Here is a 17725-nt window from a genome sequence, read left to right as displayed (position 1 = left end):
GTATTTTTAGCCAAAAAAGGTTTTCATTTGCCTCCCAGGGCGCCCCCCTCCCAGCGCCCTGCACCCTCAGTGACTGCCGTGTGAAGTGTGCTGAGAGGAAATGGCGCACAGCTGCAGTGCTGTGCGCTACCTTAAGAAGACTGAGGAGTCTTCTGCCGCCGATTCTGGACCTCTTCTCGTTTCAGCATCTGCAAGGGGGCCGGCGGCGAGGCTCCGGTGACCATCCAGGCTGTACCTGTGATCGTCCCTCTGGAGCTAATGTCCAGTAGCCAAAGAAGCCAATCCATCCTGCACGCAGGTGAGTTCACTTCTTCTCCCCTAAGTCCCTCGTTGCAGTGATCCTGTTGCCAGCAGGACTCACTGTAAAATAAAAAACCTAAGCTAAACTTTTCTAAGCAGCTCTTTAGGAGAGCCACCTAGATTGCACCCTTCTCGGCCGGGCACAAAAATCTAACTGAGGCTTGGAGGAGGGTCATAGGGGGAGGAGCCAGTGCACACCACCTGATCCTAAAGCTTTACTTTTTGTGCCCTGTCTCCTGCGGAGCCGCTATTCCCCATGGTCCTTTCAGGAACCCCAGCATCCACTAGGACGATAGATAAAAAACCCACATAAAAAAACCCACATAAAAAAAATAAAAAATAAAAAGTTATACAGGTTGAGTATCCCATATCCAATATTCCGAATTCCGAGTGAGACCGAGGTAATGAAACCTTTGTTTTCCGATGGCTCAATGTACACAAACTTTGTTTAATACACAGTTTTTAAAAATATTGTATTAAATGACCTTCAGGCTGTGTGTATAAGGTGTATATGAAACATAAATGAATTGTGTGAATGTAGATACACTTTGTTTAATGCAGTTATTAAAAATATTGGCTAAAATGACCTTCAGGCTGTGTGTATAAGGTGTATATAAAACAAATGCATTCTGTGCTTAGACTTAGGTCCCATCGCCATGATATCTCATTATGGTATGCAATTATTCCAAAATACGGAAAAATCCGATATCCAAAATACTTCTGGTCCCAAGCATTTTGGATAAGGGATACTCAACCTGTATATAAAAGGAGTGACAATCTAACAGAATGCTGCGCTGTTTGTATCCATGCAGCAAAGTGTCATACAATTCCTGGGATGCACTACCTCTGACTAACGGCTAATATCCACATTGTCCGGCTAATGTCATAGCCCAGATTCTCCGTATTAGTGAGGAGATACATTTCATGTTTAAAGAGTATAAGAAAGCCTCATAAAAGGTCCCAAATTTAATGCTCATATAAGACAAACGTTATTGATTTCGATTCGTGTTCTTGTCAGATCAATAGGAATACATTATGAATAAATATAAAATTAATTGTACAATGGGTTTACTACGACAGAAGCCACATTATATCTTCCCTTATTACCCCTGTTGAAGCTAATGCCATGTGGGAACTTTGCTCCCTGGAGTTGAGGTACATAGAGGGTTACACACCATTTACCAGCACACATCAGGCCATATAAGTATGAGAGGGGGATGTACTAAGCTTTGGAAAGATATTATGGGGTCTATTCATGAAGCAGTGAAAAGTGTGGAGAAGTTGCTCATGGCAAGCAATCAGCATTGACGTAACATTTATAATTTGCATACTATAAAATTTTACAGAGCAGCTGATTGGTTGCCATGGGCAATTTCTCCACTGGCTCACTTCTCCACTCTTTTCACTGCTTCACGAATAGACCCCAAAGTATCAGCCAATCAGCTCCTTACTGCCATACAGTTTGAAAAATGATGAGACGATTGGTTGGTGCTTTCTCTCTTTCCATATTATCACTCCTGAAGGCCCAATACATCTGCTCCTTATTCTCCTGTCACGGAATTATAAATATACTCCACGGAAACTGCCCGCAGTGTACATAGAGTATATAAGCACTGGCATGCGGAACTCTGTACTCTGGCTACTTACTATGTGCAGGCAAATGGGAACTGTAAATACCAGATTCCCTGGGCTACACACCACCCATATGTCCCCTACGTTTAGTTACTAATATTGCATTACGATAAAGTTTGGCCTCCATTATCCCCTAAAAAGCTGGTTAAAAAAAAAAAAAAAAAAAAAGTCATGTCATAATAAATGGATTAAACACATACAAAATGGCTTCCCGACTCAAACTCCATAACACACTAGTGTCCACATACAGTACCTCATAACGTGAAGGCTGCTCTAGATTACTTTGGGAAATGTACAATTACTGGAAATAATTATTCAAGAGCATGATGGAGTAATCATTCAAAAGAAAAGAAAGGTGCACAGCAATTGTGTAGTAACCGTGGAGATGTAACGCAAGATACCATATATTCTCAGAATGATTGTACTCATTACATTCCTGTGGGCTGGTACTACTCCAAACTATTACATAGGCAGTAGACAAGGTGGAGGTATCTCATGTGACAGCATATATGGACATATACATATATATATAAAGCTATATCTTCTCTTCTTTGTGTTTGCACATTTTTGCCCTGTTAGAATCTCGTCATACGCTGCCGGTATTTAACGAATGCAAAGATGGCCGCAGCAGCTAGTAGTACAGGCACCACAATCATGGCTAGTGACGTCCCTTCAGAGTCTCTATCACTTCTGCTCCCCAGAGGGCCATTTAGGTGACTCTGTAAGGAAGGGGCGAAAAGGAACATGAGCATACAATATGAAACTTTATTTACACAGTTTTAAGACAAGACTTAGGAACAAATTATTTTGGCAATAGACATCATGAATGTACGGATTCCATGCGGTTTTCTGGCAGCAGGGTGAGCGCTAAGAGTCTCTTTGCGGGCTCGGTGGCTTACCACAGGGCCTATTCACACTCTATGGGTGTCGTGAACACTCACGAGCGGGAATAGCCCTGTTGTGCCGGGATTCTGGCTGCCGGCATTGCCAGCTGTCAGGATTTTGGCATCGGATCCCGACAGCCAGAAAATTAACCGCATACACCTCCCCTGAAGTTATGGCATCACTTCAGTATTCATAAACGTCTGAAAGATTAGGAAAACCAGTAAAACTTTTCCGATATGAAGCTATTAGTATAAGTGCGCCGATTATCTTAAAAGATCCACAGGTGGTGCCAACTTTTTAATATTATGGGGTCTATTCATGAAGCAGTGAAAATTGTGGAGAAGTGAGCCAGTGCTATGTATACTTTTATAGAATGAACTTAACAAATGTTACCTCATCACTGATTGGTTGCCATGGGCAACTTCTTCACTCTTTTTACTGCTTTATGAATAGACCCCTCTATGAGGAGATCTGAAAAACCTGCACTGCTTGCATGTCCTGAGGATGGGGGTCTGAGAGCACTGCCTTATACTGCTGCTGAAACCGGGTGTAGTATAGAAGATCTACACTGTCAATATGCATTAGGCCGACAGGTAAATGGTAGACAGTGGGTAAGGTTGACCGGTACAAGAGATCGACATGACACAAAGGTCGACACCTTTTTTTTGGGGGGTGGGGGGTCTTTGGATGTCATTTTTTATGTTTAACCGTATCTAAGCACAAGTAGTGGAAACGTGTACCCTCGCAGGATGGCTTCACTCGCCACGCTTTGGGTAAGGTGGCAAGTGCCCCCCCCCCAAAAAAAAACAAAAAAACCCCCAAACACCTTATGTCCACCATTACCATGTCGACCTTAAGCACCGTCTACCTTGTGTAACAATTTAACCTGATGCATGTCGATTTGATCTATGGACTGTCGACATACACACGGGAACCCGTTGAAACAAAAGGACAGACACCAAATGATGCAACACTATTTCCAACAGGCTTTCAATAGAAACTAAAAGGCACAAAACAACAATGCACAGCATATTCCCAATTCATGTTTAGTTCTATATCCAGGGCACACATATTACTCAGCACTATTTACAGAGAATATTTAGTCATTTATACCAGCCCCTGCCCCAGTGGAGGTGGTGGCTAAATTTAATCCTCCCTTCTTGCAGCCTAAACACACCCCCAGGCTTACCCGCATAAGCTTGTTCGGTATCCCAACGGTCAGGATCCTGGTGGTGGGTTTGTGAACCATGTCGGCATCGCAACAGCGGCATTCCGAGCAGTGTGGGTATTACGGTGCCGCCATTCCGACTGCCGGGAAACCGACCGAATCCCTATTATATAGTTAGGGGGGAGGCACTCCATATCCCGGCTGTCGGGATTCCGACAACTATTCTTCCATGACAGCCCTGGAGGGAGAATAAATAGTGTGGCGCATGTAGGGCGCCACCGTGCCCACAAGGGGCTCTTTTGCGCTTGCCCCGCTGCCGGCATTCCGGCGGTCGGGATCCCAGCGCCGTTATATCGTAGTACACCCATAATTAAGTATGCATCTTTAATGAACACTGAATTGGTGAAATTAGGATTTTTTACTTACCGTAAAATCTCTTTCTTGGAGTCCATCTGGGGGACGCTGCGCACTTACACTTGGGTTAGTGTCTGTGAGTATGGAGTTTGGCACAAGCTATGAAAAGAATGAACGCCTCCCCCTCTAACCCCTCCCATCAACCCCCTGTTCACAGGAAGTACTCCTCAGTTAAAGTTTAACAAAGCTGAGAGAGAGAGAAAACAAAACCAACAATCAATAACCAGACAACAGAGAAGGGATCGCAGCGTCCCCCAGATGGACTCAGAGAAAGATTTTACGGTAAGTATAAAAATACTAATTGCTCTATCATCCATCTGGGGGACGCTGCGCACTTATACTTGGATGATATCCCAAAGCAAGCCAAAGAGGGGGAATGGGGGGGGGGCTCAAACAGGCGGGAAATCTGCCCCTAAGATCAGACTCCCAACAGAGGCATCCTCCCCCCATTCTGAAAGTATGGAAACAATAGAATCCTGTGAAGGTTGCCGCTCTACACAGCTGCACAATAGAGGCACCTCCGCGAACAGCCCAGAAGGCCCCAATGGCCTGAGTCGCACAATTCCGCAGAGGGTCAGGAACAGGAACAGCAGAGGACACATAAGGCTGATGGAAAGCTGATGTGACCCAACGAGCCACAGTGTTCTTAGAGACTGGTCAACCTCGGTGTGGTGCACCACTAAGAACTAAACGTGTCCGTACGGCGAACTTAAAAGGTTTCAGTTCAAGGTTGGTCTTGAACCCAGGTCACTATATACACTGGTGTCTCTAGCAGTGCGCTGAGCCACAGCTCCTGTGTTGAAAAAAAAAAAAAAAAGGAGTTTTGTATGCAAAACAACTATCATCATAGAAAAACCAACAAAGGTGGACTGCAGCAAAGGGCTGCCAACTCAGAAACATGGCGAGCTGAGGCAATGGGCAAAAAAAAAAAAAAAGAAAAACACCGTAAGAGGAAGGAACCGCCACCCAACGGAGTCCAGAGGCTGGAAAGGAGACACAGGAGATACGCAAAGGAAACTGTATATGCAAAAAGCTGTGAAAAGAAAATCTAGAGCAGAACCCTGTATATGAAGATAAGAAGACAAAGTCCTTCTGATAACTGTTCTGCAGAAAGAACAAGAGGCGGAAAAGACTAAGAACTTCAGCTGAGAGGTCTTTATAGTCGCACAAAAAGATGAAAAGTTTTACTGGGCACTGTGATTAGTTTGCGAGCCTGAAACATAGTCAGGGCTACAATCACGCCGTCACCATCAGACAAGACAAATCCCGGTGATGACACAAAGTTTGAAAGCGAAGATCTGGCCGAAGACGTACACTGTGAGGAGCCTTGGCCACCCTGGTCTGAAGCATTGCAGAGCAGTGTCGACCGATAAATCCGGAGCGATTTACAAAGACGGAAAGAGCTACTGGTCAAATGCGTTGAAGCACTCACTGGATCTTGCCGGAGGCAGAAGCAAATATGCCAGATGATAGTGACAAGGAGCTGACATGGCGTCCATGACTGCCACAAGAGGATCCTCGGAGCGAACACCGTACGAAGGAAGACCTTTATGCAGAGACGAGAAGCCCTGAGGTCGATGTCTGCTTATCACACAGGTACACCAAAATCAGAAAAACCTGTTGGTTTAAACCTGTTGGTTTATTTCACATTCTTCTGGGAAGAAAAGCATGACAACCCAGGAAGTCCGCTTCCCAGTTGTCCATTCTGGAACTGGAGATGGATAATATTGCCGGAACCCAAAGATCCGCCCTCTGCATATGTGATACCGTGCCGATGGCTCTCCAGCTGCAAGTGCCACTGTATGTTGATATAGGCCACTGTGGTTGCGAAGTTCGACTGGACGCGGGCTGCAAGACCATGCTAATCTTCTCTGTATCGTAACAATTTTTTTTTGGTATATGTGCTGCCAAAGCGAGCAACTGTAGAAAGCCTTGAGCTGGAGTCAAGGCGTTCTGTATTGCCCGGAGATGGAAGAGACATCTCCACTTCGGACCTCAATGTTTTTGAAAACCAGAGTTGAAACCCAAAACCGTAACATCCGAGACTAGTGACTGTGGTTATGACCTTCAATGTCAAGACAGAAAATGGAGTCCTATGGGTCAGATTCCGATTGTGTAGACACCAACGAAGATATTGTTGTATTTGAAGTGACAGATTGAACTATTGTTTATGTAATCTCAATTCTGCCTAGGATTAATAACATAGAATTTGAGATTGAAGAATCCAGATACGAGACAGGGAGAATGGATCACTGACCCCTGAGGAAGTGTATACCATGGATCACTGACCCCTGAGGAAACTGCAGAAGAGAGTGTATTCTGGTCTGGAAATCCTGCACTCAGCCAAAAGACCGAGATACCTGGGGTCGAAAAGAAGACCCCTGAACACCATCCTGGCGCGAAGGAAGAAATACGGAACAAAGGTCCACTGTAGATGTGTATGACAAAAAGTGCATGAGACTGAGCTCTTTTGCAACAGTCAACCAAATATGGCAGTGATGGGAAAGTAACAGTAAAAACCCCAAGACCCTGTTGATGGGAAATGGATTGGAATGTATATGTATGTATGCATTGGATTGCGAACACACTGCAAGGATTAGAGCCTGTCTCTTGGATGAAACGCAAAGAAGAGGGGTACCAAATAATCCTGCTTGGTACGTGTTCCCCAAGATTCAGAATATATGCTCATGATATAATTCGGTATATCCAACGGAATCTGAGAAAGTTGGTTTTCCCCCATCGGGAACCAGACCACCCGACTTCATGAGCCGTGCTGAGGACATATCGGAAGTCCGTGTTTAAGGTGGACAAATGCCTTCTAAAAGAATACATATTTAATAGATATTTATTTTAAAAAAACACCTTTCTTAGCAGTCCTACTCATAATGAGAACCCATGACCTGTTATACTGAAGGCAGACACCTTACTGCTAGAGCTATTTGCTCCTGCCTGCAAGGCACGCTTTGATTTGGAAGCAGAATTCCACGAATCGCAACCAAAATGAATATATGGGCGTTATAGACAGGGCAGAGAGGCAGGATTGAATAGAAATATAATCCAAGAAAACAGTGACAGAGGGTAGACCTTCAGAGACCCAATCTGTCAATGGATAATTTGAAAAGGATCATTTTATACAATAATGGACAACTTGCATTATGCAATCTGCAACCGCTCTAAGATCCATGCATTAGCCAGGATAGGGCGTAGGAATATTCCTGTCAGAATGAATACCAATTTAATAACCGCCTCACTGTTGTCAATCCGCGGTGACTGTTAAGGTCACATACTGTACTTTAGGAAAGACAGTAGTCTTAGGCCATAACATGATGGATGCGTCCACTAATTATTAGTGGAACCTTCATCAGGTCAGTGTCTTCATCAGCAAAAGGATAAAAAAACACTGTCTGAAAATGTGAGACATCAGATCTGAACCGACAATATTGTGTACTAGAGACAGACATTTCCCTAGAAACATGAGCCTTTGCATCAGGTGTTGAGCCAGACATCCATCAACATCGTCCCAACGTGAGAAAAGAGGTGGAATCCAATTAACTCAGTAGTCTATTTCTTATTCCTATCCTGAAGCATCCTCCCGGACAGGATTTATTTTACTATGTTCCTGAGATGAAGCCTCAAAATGTGGATCAGAACCAGGAACGAAATAGAGGAAGATGCGGTACTCCGCCAATTGGCGGTACAGCCTGAAGATGAAATCATCCTGCTTGAGGTAACCATCTCAGACAGACATCAGGAAGTATAAAACTAAGACCTGCCTTAGAAGCGACCACAACTATAGATTATACTACTAGGACAAATGATTGTCCTTAGAAGTAACTGAGCTATAGTGTCCGTCAAGCAAAGACCTGGCTCACTGCACAGTATAAGCTGTGTAAGGAGCGTTTAGGTCTGTGCAGCCATTTTGGCAATTTATAGGTATAGTGCAAAAGAAAAAATAAATAAAATAGTCTGCCTTGTGTCCTGACACAGAAATAACGAAAGGAACACACAAACTACCAATAATCACTCCTTTAGGTGTAAAAGTATTGACCACGGATTATTTTACATTAACTCAGCCATTAACATTTTACCAAGGTTTGTGGGTTAAGTAGTAAACAGAGTACCAATCCCTTATCATAGTACAAGCAAAGGCAGACTCTGACAATACCAGTATTTGTGTACCTGTCCTGGACGCACTGCAATACCAGGTTAATGTATCAAGTGGACAGGGCAAGCTCCTCTTCTATCTTACTAAAAATTAATGTAATATTTGGTCCCTAGATAGGGAGCGTATCGGATATTAAACTGATAAAAACAGATATTACACCTGAACTTTGCTAAAAGGCCGAGATAATCAGCAAATATCACTTGCATATTGGTTGCAGTTGGCGGGCTAAGTACTGGAGGCAGTAAAAGTCCCACTATAGCAGCTATTGAATAAAGCTATACCACCAATTTGGTGGATTAAATGTTGAACACAGTAATAGCCACTATATTTACTGTAGTTCCCGTAATTTGTGAGCAGAGGGCATTGTTTGCGCATGACAACACAGGTAGGATTTTCTGACAAGTAAATATCATGTGTATATTTGGCATAGTTGCTGGGCTAAGTACAGAAACCTGCAATAGTCCCAGAATACTTGCTATTGTGTATATTATACTATAGGCAGATCACTTGTAAACTTACCACCCTGTGGGCTTGTTACAGATCACAGCAATCGTCCCACTATCTCAGTGCAAAGAATGACAGTGCTCCCCTTTCCCCCTCATGCTGACATGTGATCAGGAGCTTCCTGCAGTGCTGCTGGGGGCAGGGCCTAATCGGGGGAGGCAGTTTAGACAGGTTTGAGGGCACTACAACACCCAGCAACTCCCTACAATAAAGATAATAATGTTTCTGTCCAGAGTTGGGCCAGAACTTAAGGTGGGTACACACTGGCCGATATATCGCCTGTTCTCTTGAACGGCCGCTACATCGCGGGTCCGTCGGCCAGTGTGTACGGCCGATATGTCTGAACTCAGTCGTTCATAGACATATCGCGTCGGCCCTGCAGGACAGCCGACGGCCAATATATCTACTGATATATTGGCGCGTCGCTGTGCGTGTACGACCGCCCGTACACATGCTGCGGCAGCCGGCGGTGATTGACAACTGAACTGGGCGGATGTGTGTACATGCCCGTCCAGTTCATGACATCAGTTCCAGATGGATTGGCCAGTGTGTAAGCTCAGCACATTGCCCGCTCCGTCCATAGATATATCTGCTGATCAATTGATCGGCAGATATATCTATCAGTGTGTACCAACCTTTGAGTCTCTATACATATTGGACTCCTGCACTAGCCTCTCATGGCTGCAGAAATACAAAGAGAGACTTGGTATGCAGCAAGAAGCTGCACAAAATGGCGCTTTCCCATTTTGGGGGCGGGGATTCGCAGTGCAAACATCGGAACCTGAGGCACTTTATAATACTGCCCTCTGTGTCTCCAGGCCACCGCTGGCCCCAGGAGTCAGTGCAGCCAGCCATCATACAGTCCTTCATACAGCCTTTATAGTGACCCAGCCAGGGCACAGGAGACATACAGCCAGCAGACACACAGCATGGGGGACTCTCTCTCAAGGACTGTCATATGCTAGTATGTGAAGGGTCACAGCCCAGCACTACCTGAGTAGGCCAAGGCTGTTCCTACATGACCCAGTGCCTCCTCAGATTCTGTGGTCCGGAAGGGAGACACCCAGGGACCTCAGCGGTGTAGTGACTCCCCAGAGGCAGCACAGAGAGAGAAATAGAGCTCACAGAAGCTCTCTAACCGAACGGTTCTCACTCTGGATGTGTTTGTCGCCAACATTAGGGACTAAACACCAAACAAGAAAACAATTAGAAATAAAACCTAACTAAAAGCTAGGAGCAAAGAAAAGTGTGCCTACACTCCAAGACACAAAACTAAAACTGAGGAGTACTTCCTGAGAACAGGGGGTTGATGGGAAAGGTTAGATGAGAAGGCGTTCATTCTTTTCATAGCTTGTACCAAACTCCATACTCACACACTGTAACCCCAAGTGTAAGTGCGCAGCGTCCCCCAGATGGATGATAGGGAAATCACCGACATTATGCGCAAGGATGAACGTTAACAGTTTTAGGAAACACAAGCCAATAAACACTCTGACTAGGAAGAGTCACTGACCTGGTGATTAACTTTTAATAGCACATGTTCTCCAGCGCTCCTAAACAGATCCACAGCGTTATTGTGTAAGAGATTTTCTAGTTTGACGCCATTCACCTGCATACAGAACACACAATATGGGTAAACATAACTTAATTAAATTGGTATTCTATATCTAAATAAAAGAAAGATGACCCCTGTGAGTACATCTGGAAAACCTGTCATGGCTCCCAAACACTACACACGTTTAGGAACCGGTTTACCCTGACATGGGCAATTAGATTCATAAACGCAAGGCAAAAGCGCATACCATTTCTAACACCTTCACTGAACAACAAAGAACAATACCTGTAGCATTTGCCAGTGTATACAGGTTGAGCATCCCATATCCAAATATTCCGAAATACAGATTTTTTTTTTAGTGAGAGTGAGATCGTGACACCTTTGTTTTCTGATGGCTCAATGTACACAAGCTTTGTTTAAGTTATTAAAAATATTGTATTAAATGACCTTCAGGCTGTGTGTATAAGGTGTATATGAAACATAAATGAATTGTGTGTATGTACACAAATTTTGTTTAACAAAGTTATTAAAAAATATTGGCTAAAATTATCTTCAGGATGTGTGTATAAGGTGTATATGAAACATAAATGCATTCCGTGCTTAGACATAAGTCCTATCGCCATGATATCTCATTATGGTATGCAATTATTCCAAAATACGGAAAAATCCAATATCCAAAATACCTCTGGTCCCAAGCATTTTGGATAAGGGACACTAAACCTGTAGTATGGTTTGTGTATGCCGTTAATTACAAACACAAACAACTGATAACAAAGGTTTTAAAAAGGACCAGCATGAACTTCCCAATTTCTCAAACCATGTATAGTGTTTATAAAGTAACAAGTGAGGTTATAAACCACACTGTACATTATCACTCTATCGAAGAGCTGTGAATATTGGTCGTCTCAGATGTTGGTTAGGAATGAAGCAGCCAATCTGCCTAGGCATCTCCCCATTAAATAAATCTTACTGGGATACAGCATGTTGCCTAGTGACCATGGCTGTCTGAGTGTGCAGCTATCGGCCAACTACACTGTACGGGGTCGTCCTAGGTTATCCAATGGTTTACAAAGATCGCAAACAAGATAGAATGGGCAGCTCTCTCAGTCCAGTCTGACAAGTAACTTTCTGGAGCTAGTACCCAACAGGCAACGCCCCTATAGAAGCCTATGGATGTCTTTACGCATAAATCCCTGAGGAGGATCCGACAGGATACTTCCCAGTGTTCCCTGCAGCATGCTCCTCTTAAGTCCTCACATCACAAAGGTCAGCTCTTATCAGATGAGAGGTCTTTTGCATACATGAAAAAATATATAATTAAGATCAATAGATCAATCTATCAAGAGAGTATTAGCAATTTATTATATCAATACATTTCCATAAAAATTACAGTTTAAAATACACACACGCACAGTAAAAAATGACATACAATATTACTCTGTAATGGCACAAAAAAAAAAACTATAGCTCCTATAATGAATAAGGAGTGGTTATAATCACCATTTGTTTATAAATTCCTTAATTCCGCTGGATCCAATCCTTTTGATGTGCGTAAAAGGGCTAATTGTTAAATGCTTGTAATAAACCATATACCGTTCAGGTCTCCTGTAGGGTGCACCTGTTACCGACACGTGGAATCCATGGTGCTAGAATCAATCAGCACTGTCCACCTTATAACGCTTTCACAGGTAATAGCACAGAAGGACTATGGGGGTCATTCAGAGTCGATCGCTCGCTAGCAACTTTTTGCAGCGCTGCGATCAGGTTAAATCTCGGCAAAACTGGATTGGTGCTGGGTGACGGATTTAACGAAGAATCCATACGCACAGCCGATCACAAGGTGACTGACAGAGAGAGGGCGTTTGTAGGTGTCAACTGACCGTTTTCTGGGAGTGTTTGGAAAAACGCAGGCGTGTCCAAGTGTTTGCAGGGCGGGTGTCTGACGTCAATTCCGGGACCAAAAATAGGATTTTGGTACTTACCAGGTAAATCTTTTTCTTTGAATCCATAGGGGGCACTGGAGCACTCTTGGGAAATGGACGGCTTTAGCAGAACAAGGCACTGAATATTTAAATTTAGTAACTCTCCTCCCCTCCATATTCCCAGAGTACCTCAGTGTTTTTTACTGAGCCGAACAGGAGCGACGACAGAGAGGATGACAATGGAGAATTACATATAATATAACGGACAACAATAAAGTTGACACATAACGTAACTGACAACTAACAGTTGACACCAGAACCGATAGAACTGTAAAATTTGAAGTGATCGCTGCGGCTGAGTAAGTCCAGAGCCACTCAGAAACTGCTAAAAACTTTTTTGTGCAGTCGGCTGCAAAAGCGTTCGCACACTTGCAAAGCGAAAATAGTCACCGCCTATGGGGGAGTGTATCTGATCGCAGCACAGCAAAAAGTAGCTAGCGAGCGATCAACTCGGAATGACCCCCTATATGTGATGAGGAGACACACAGTATAGTACGATTCGAAGCCCTGATTGCAATCAGATATTGTTTCTAAGAGACAGGGAGGACGCTGTAAGCGCTGGAAATCACAGCATTATGCTCAACCCGGGAGCAGATGTAACATGTGCAGAGAGAGTTAGATTTGGGTGGGGTGTATTCAAACTGAAATATAAATTGCAGTGTAAAAATAAAGCAGCCAGTATTTACCCTGCACAGAAACAAAATAACCCACCCAAATCTAACACTCTGCACATGTTACATCTGCGCCCCCCCCCCCCCCTGCAGTGGACATGGTTTTGCCCAACTGCTAACAAATTTGCTGCTGCGATCAACTCTCAATTACCTCCATAGTCCTTCTGCGCTATTACCTGTGAAAGCGTTATAAGGTGGACAATGCTCACTGATTCTAGCACCAGGGCTTCAACTTGTCAATAACAGGTGTACCCTACAGGAGACCTGAACGGTATACGGTTTGTTACAAGCATTTAACAATTAGCCCTTTTACGCACATCAAAAGGATTGGATCCAGCTAAATTAAGGAATTTATAAACAAATGGTGATTATAACCACTCCTTATTCATTATAGGAGCTATAGTTTTTTTTATTGCCATTACAGAGTAATATTGTATGTCATTTTTTACTGTGCGTGTGTATTTTAAACTATGTAATTTTTATGGAAATGTATTGATATAATAAATTGCTAACGCGCTCTCTTGATTAATTGATCTATTGATCTTATTTCTTATATTTTTTTCTTGTATACTATTGGCAGGACAGTACTGCTAAATTGGGAGCGGCATTACAATTATAATTATATAAAAATTGGTTAAGCTTGGTGGCTTGGAAGCACTGGCACTTCGTTGTTGTATCTTTTGCGTACATATATGGTGTTCTGTATGCGATATAGGTATCAATAAAAGCAGCTATGCATGCGATAAGTACTGGGGTATATTGCATACTTTATGCTACGTGCGACACATCCCGCCTTATGTCTGTGCCTGGTCAGCTAGAGCAATTATCTCATTTTACAACCTAGAATTTCAACTCTAATCCCCAGTTCTCACAAGTAACAGATCTTAAACTCAATTTGATCAATAATCACCCAAGCATAAATGTAACTTAAGGGGACATTTACTAAGCAGTGATAAGAGCGGAGAAGTGAGCCAGTGGAGAAGTTGCCCATGGCAACCAATCAGCACTGAAGTAACATCTATGATTTGCATACTATAAAATCATACAGAGCTGCTGATTGGTTGATGGGGCAACTTCTCCACTGGCTCACTTCTCCGCTCTTATCACTGCTTAGTAAATGTCCCCCCTTAGTTCCACAAATGCTTGTTTATTTCCTGCACTACAAATCGCTTTATACAATGCGAGTTACATCCCCCATTTCTGAATGTGTGCTTGGTCACTATTAATACTACTACAGTAGAGAAGGAATTAGGTTTTCCATTACAAAGCGGCATTATACTCGCAGAACTTGTTTCCTTTGCGCGTGAACTGCAGAACCTCCTCCGTGATAGAACCCTAAGTTAGGTGTTAAAAGGTACAGCAATGACGGGACATCGCAGCAGAGGCTTTTTCCAACAGTCATCAAGTTGACATGAAACTGTCAAAAGGGGTGAACTGTCGACATTCATGATGCTCAGTGGCAGTAACACTTTTACAGTTATACTTTTTTTTAAATTTATATCGGAGGGTTTCTGTGTTGGACCCTACGCTCCCCGGCTGCAGCGGCTGTGATACACGGAGCTGATTCCCGGTTGCCATAAGTTCCCAGACACCTGCCAATATAAAAATAAAGGTTTAAAGGTAAAGTTAGGGTTATGTTCAATCTGCGAACCCTCTGCAAATTTTGGTCTGTGCTGTGCAACCGGCACGGATTATGCCTACCTGGAGGATATGGCTACAACATGAACAGCAGCCAGACAACGGCCACTCTGCATTGGTGCCTCACCTCTAATATTCGGTCTCCTTCCTGCAGCCTGCCATCCTGTGCAGCCGCTCCATTCTCCTTGATGCTACTGACGTAGATGCCGCTATCATGTGATATATATTGCTGGTCTGTGCCACCCACAATATTGAAACCCAGACCTGGGTGAATAAAACACAATGCACGGATTAAACTGCCATTTAGAATGTTATTTCACCACTTTCCATAGAGGACTTTAATTTGTCATTTAAATAGTAAAACAAAGAAATCATAGAAAGCAAGTTTTTGTACGTGGGGGTCATTCAGACCTGATCGCGCCAGGGGGAGTGTATATTCGCTGTGCGATCCCGTATGTACGCCGAGCTGCTAAAATTCACTGTGCGCAGTCTGTACGCAGCCCAGGACTTACTCCTACAGTGCGATCACATCAGGCTGATTGGGGCCAGAGCCGACGTCAGACACAATCCCTGAAATGCTTGGGCACGCCTGCGTTTTTCCGGACACTCCATGTAAACGCTCAGTTGCCACCCATAAATGGGCTCTTCCTGTCAATTACCTTGCGAACGCCCGTGCGATTGGATTTGTTGCAACATCCTGTCGCTGACCGGCGATGGCCGTTGTACGACGCATGACGCTCGCTGTGCAGAAACGCACAGCATCGGTCAGGTCTGAATGACCCCCTTTGTCCATTCTGATACTCAATATTCACTGACACACTGAGCCATCAGACACAAAGGCATCGAATATAGGAGACTCAATCTGTACTGTGTTAATAAAGTTAAGGGTAAAACCTGCCACCTTTTTCGATGTTTGAATGGACAAGTAATCTAGGTGGTCATGTTAAGAATTGATCAACATTCAATTTAAAAACTCAAAACAAGAAATATTCCACAACAATATTTTTTAAATTAGGAAAAGCGCACAAGTAAATATGGGACCCAGGAACTTACCAGGGTCCGGGACCCGTGTTGACCCTTTCACACAGACCAAATACCCATGTTGATTCGCAAATTACCAGGAAGAAATTCTTGAGCCGGTAATATGCTTCCCTGTGTGTAAGGGGGGGGGGGGGGTCAGGCAGGGACCATCAAAATGACCCGGGTAAAAGGTCGGGATTTTCAGACATTTCACCGGGCATCCGACTATTTCTCTCCTCTGTGCAGTACAGTGGGCAACGCAGGACTCATTAGCCAGGGACGCTCGGCTAGTACACACCAGCCCTTTCTGGAGAGGTACTATATGCATTATTATCTATCCGGTGAATGATAGAGCATACTATCTGGAACTGCGCTCATTTATTCTCATATTTCCTCTTGCACTGTGGAATAGGAAGTATCATCTTGGATAGCCACTTTTGATCATATGGCTGAACTTTGCTTTTTCACCTGAGACAGATATAGGTGTGCTGTCAATTACATATTTTAAATTGTTCTTATTATGAGGTTAAATATATTATTTTCTTACACGTTGTGCTCTCTGTTTATACATAACTGCTGACACACAGCGCAGCCACTTTTGTTGTTTTTCAGTTTCCATATCCATTCTCACATAGTGGTTGTGGCAAGCGCAGTGTCTCAGGAGCTCATTTAAATTGTCATTTTTTTTTCTTCAATTTATATATTTACACATTTGGGTGAGGCGCTGTATAAGTAGTCTTTTCAGTTGTTCTGTCAGAAAAAGTGGCTTCCGTAGCTTTAGAACCACTTACGCTTGGGTTTAAGAGACATTGTTGCCCCTCTGCAACAAACTCATGTACTATCTGCAATCACATTTGACACACCCCAGGAGGGAATTCTACTGTTTTACCCTGCAGATTCCACTAGGCTCAGCTGTTAAGTTGGCACTTGGGGGCGCCCTAAGCAATACTCTAGACATATTTAACTGCTTTGCGCGGAACGCACACACGGCACTCACGCCTTATGGGGGGAGGGGGGGGGGGGTGCAATTGAATTGCTCCGATGGGCATCCATTATGTTTAGGCACCCACAAAACAGAATCCCCCCCCCCCCTCCCACAGCACCACTGGTATTTTCTTAACACCACTGAGTAACCAGATCAACACTCTACTGCTTTAGAATTTGGGGGGTGGGGGGACGGCTAAAAGCAACACAGCTTTTATTACACATTATCAAGGTTTCTGACACAATCACCAAGAGGGGAATTGAATCTGAACATAGATGTGATGTGATGTTCCGGAACGGCACATTGCTTCCTGCCGGCATCGCTACTTGTGATGTTGGCACTACTGTAATAAGCCGGCAAGCTTCCAGCCGTGCATCACAGCGATACCTGTGGGATATTGTGCAAAACTGAATTCCGCGCTTAATGCGTGCCCACATGTGTACAAATTTAAAAGGTCTTCTGGACCCAAAATACTTATTGGCTTATAAAGTAATGCTACAATAGTGGTCACAAAATATATTAGGTTTCATTTGTATATTAAGTGCATGTTTCCGTAGCTTATCAGAACTGGAAACATCCTGTCAGTATTACTATTAATGGACACTGCAGCAGCCAAATCGTTAGATTTGCTTGCAGTTTGAGAAACGTAGTTTGTTGGGTTGGGTTCAAGCGTCAGATAGAAGGTTGGTATTATGCTCATAATAAATGAATAGATAACACAATATAATATTGTAGTGCATTCCCGGTATGGCATAGCTGAACAAGACACAAGTTAAAATGGGTACTTTACTTAATAACTGATGTAT

General features: G+C 43.6%; 1 protein-coding gene and 1 non-coding gene across 2 annotated transcripts in view; both read right to left on the bottom strand.

The window, feature by feature from the left end:
- Positions 1-1253: 1253 nt before the first annotated feature.
- The window catches only part of SYNJ2BP (synaptojanin 2 binding protein), a 31108-nt gene continuing 14636 nt past the window's right edge, over positions 1254-17725 (bottom strand). The window contains exons 2-4 of the mRNA XM_063947290.1: positions 15042-15178; positions 10582-10677; positions 1254-2651 (exon numbers count right to left, since the gene is read on the bottom strand). Coding sequence (XP_063803360.1) covers positions 2508-2651; positions 10582-10677; positions 15042-15178 — 377 coding nt within the window. The 3' untranslated portion in view covers positions 1254-2507. The remainder of the gene's footprint in view (positions 2652-10581; positions 10678-15041; positions 15179-17725) is intronic.
- Positions 8568-8750, bottom strand: LOC134981541 (U2 spliceosomal RNA). Its single transcript, XR_010190678.1, has one exon. It is a non-coding gene; the product is annotated as a U2 spliceosomal RNA (small nuclear RNA).

The sequence above is a fragment of the Pseudophryne corroboree genome, chromosome 12 (genome assembly GCF_028390025.1).
Source record: "Pseudophryne corroboree isolate aPseCor3 chromosome 12, aPseCor3.hap2, whole genome shotgun sequence".
NCBI lineage: Eukaryota > Metazoa > Chordata > Amphibia > Anura > Myobatrachidae > Pseudophryne > Pseudophryne corroboree.
Note: the sequence above shows the minus strand (reverse complement) of the source record. Positions and strands in the feature narration are given on the sequence as shown.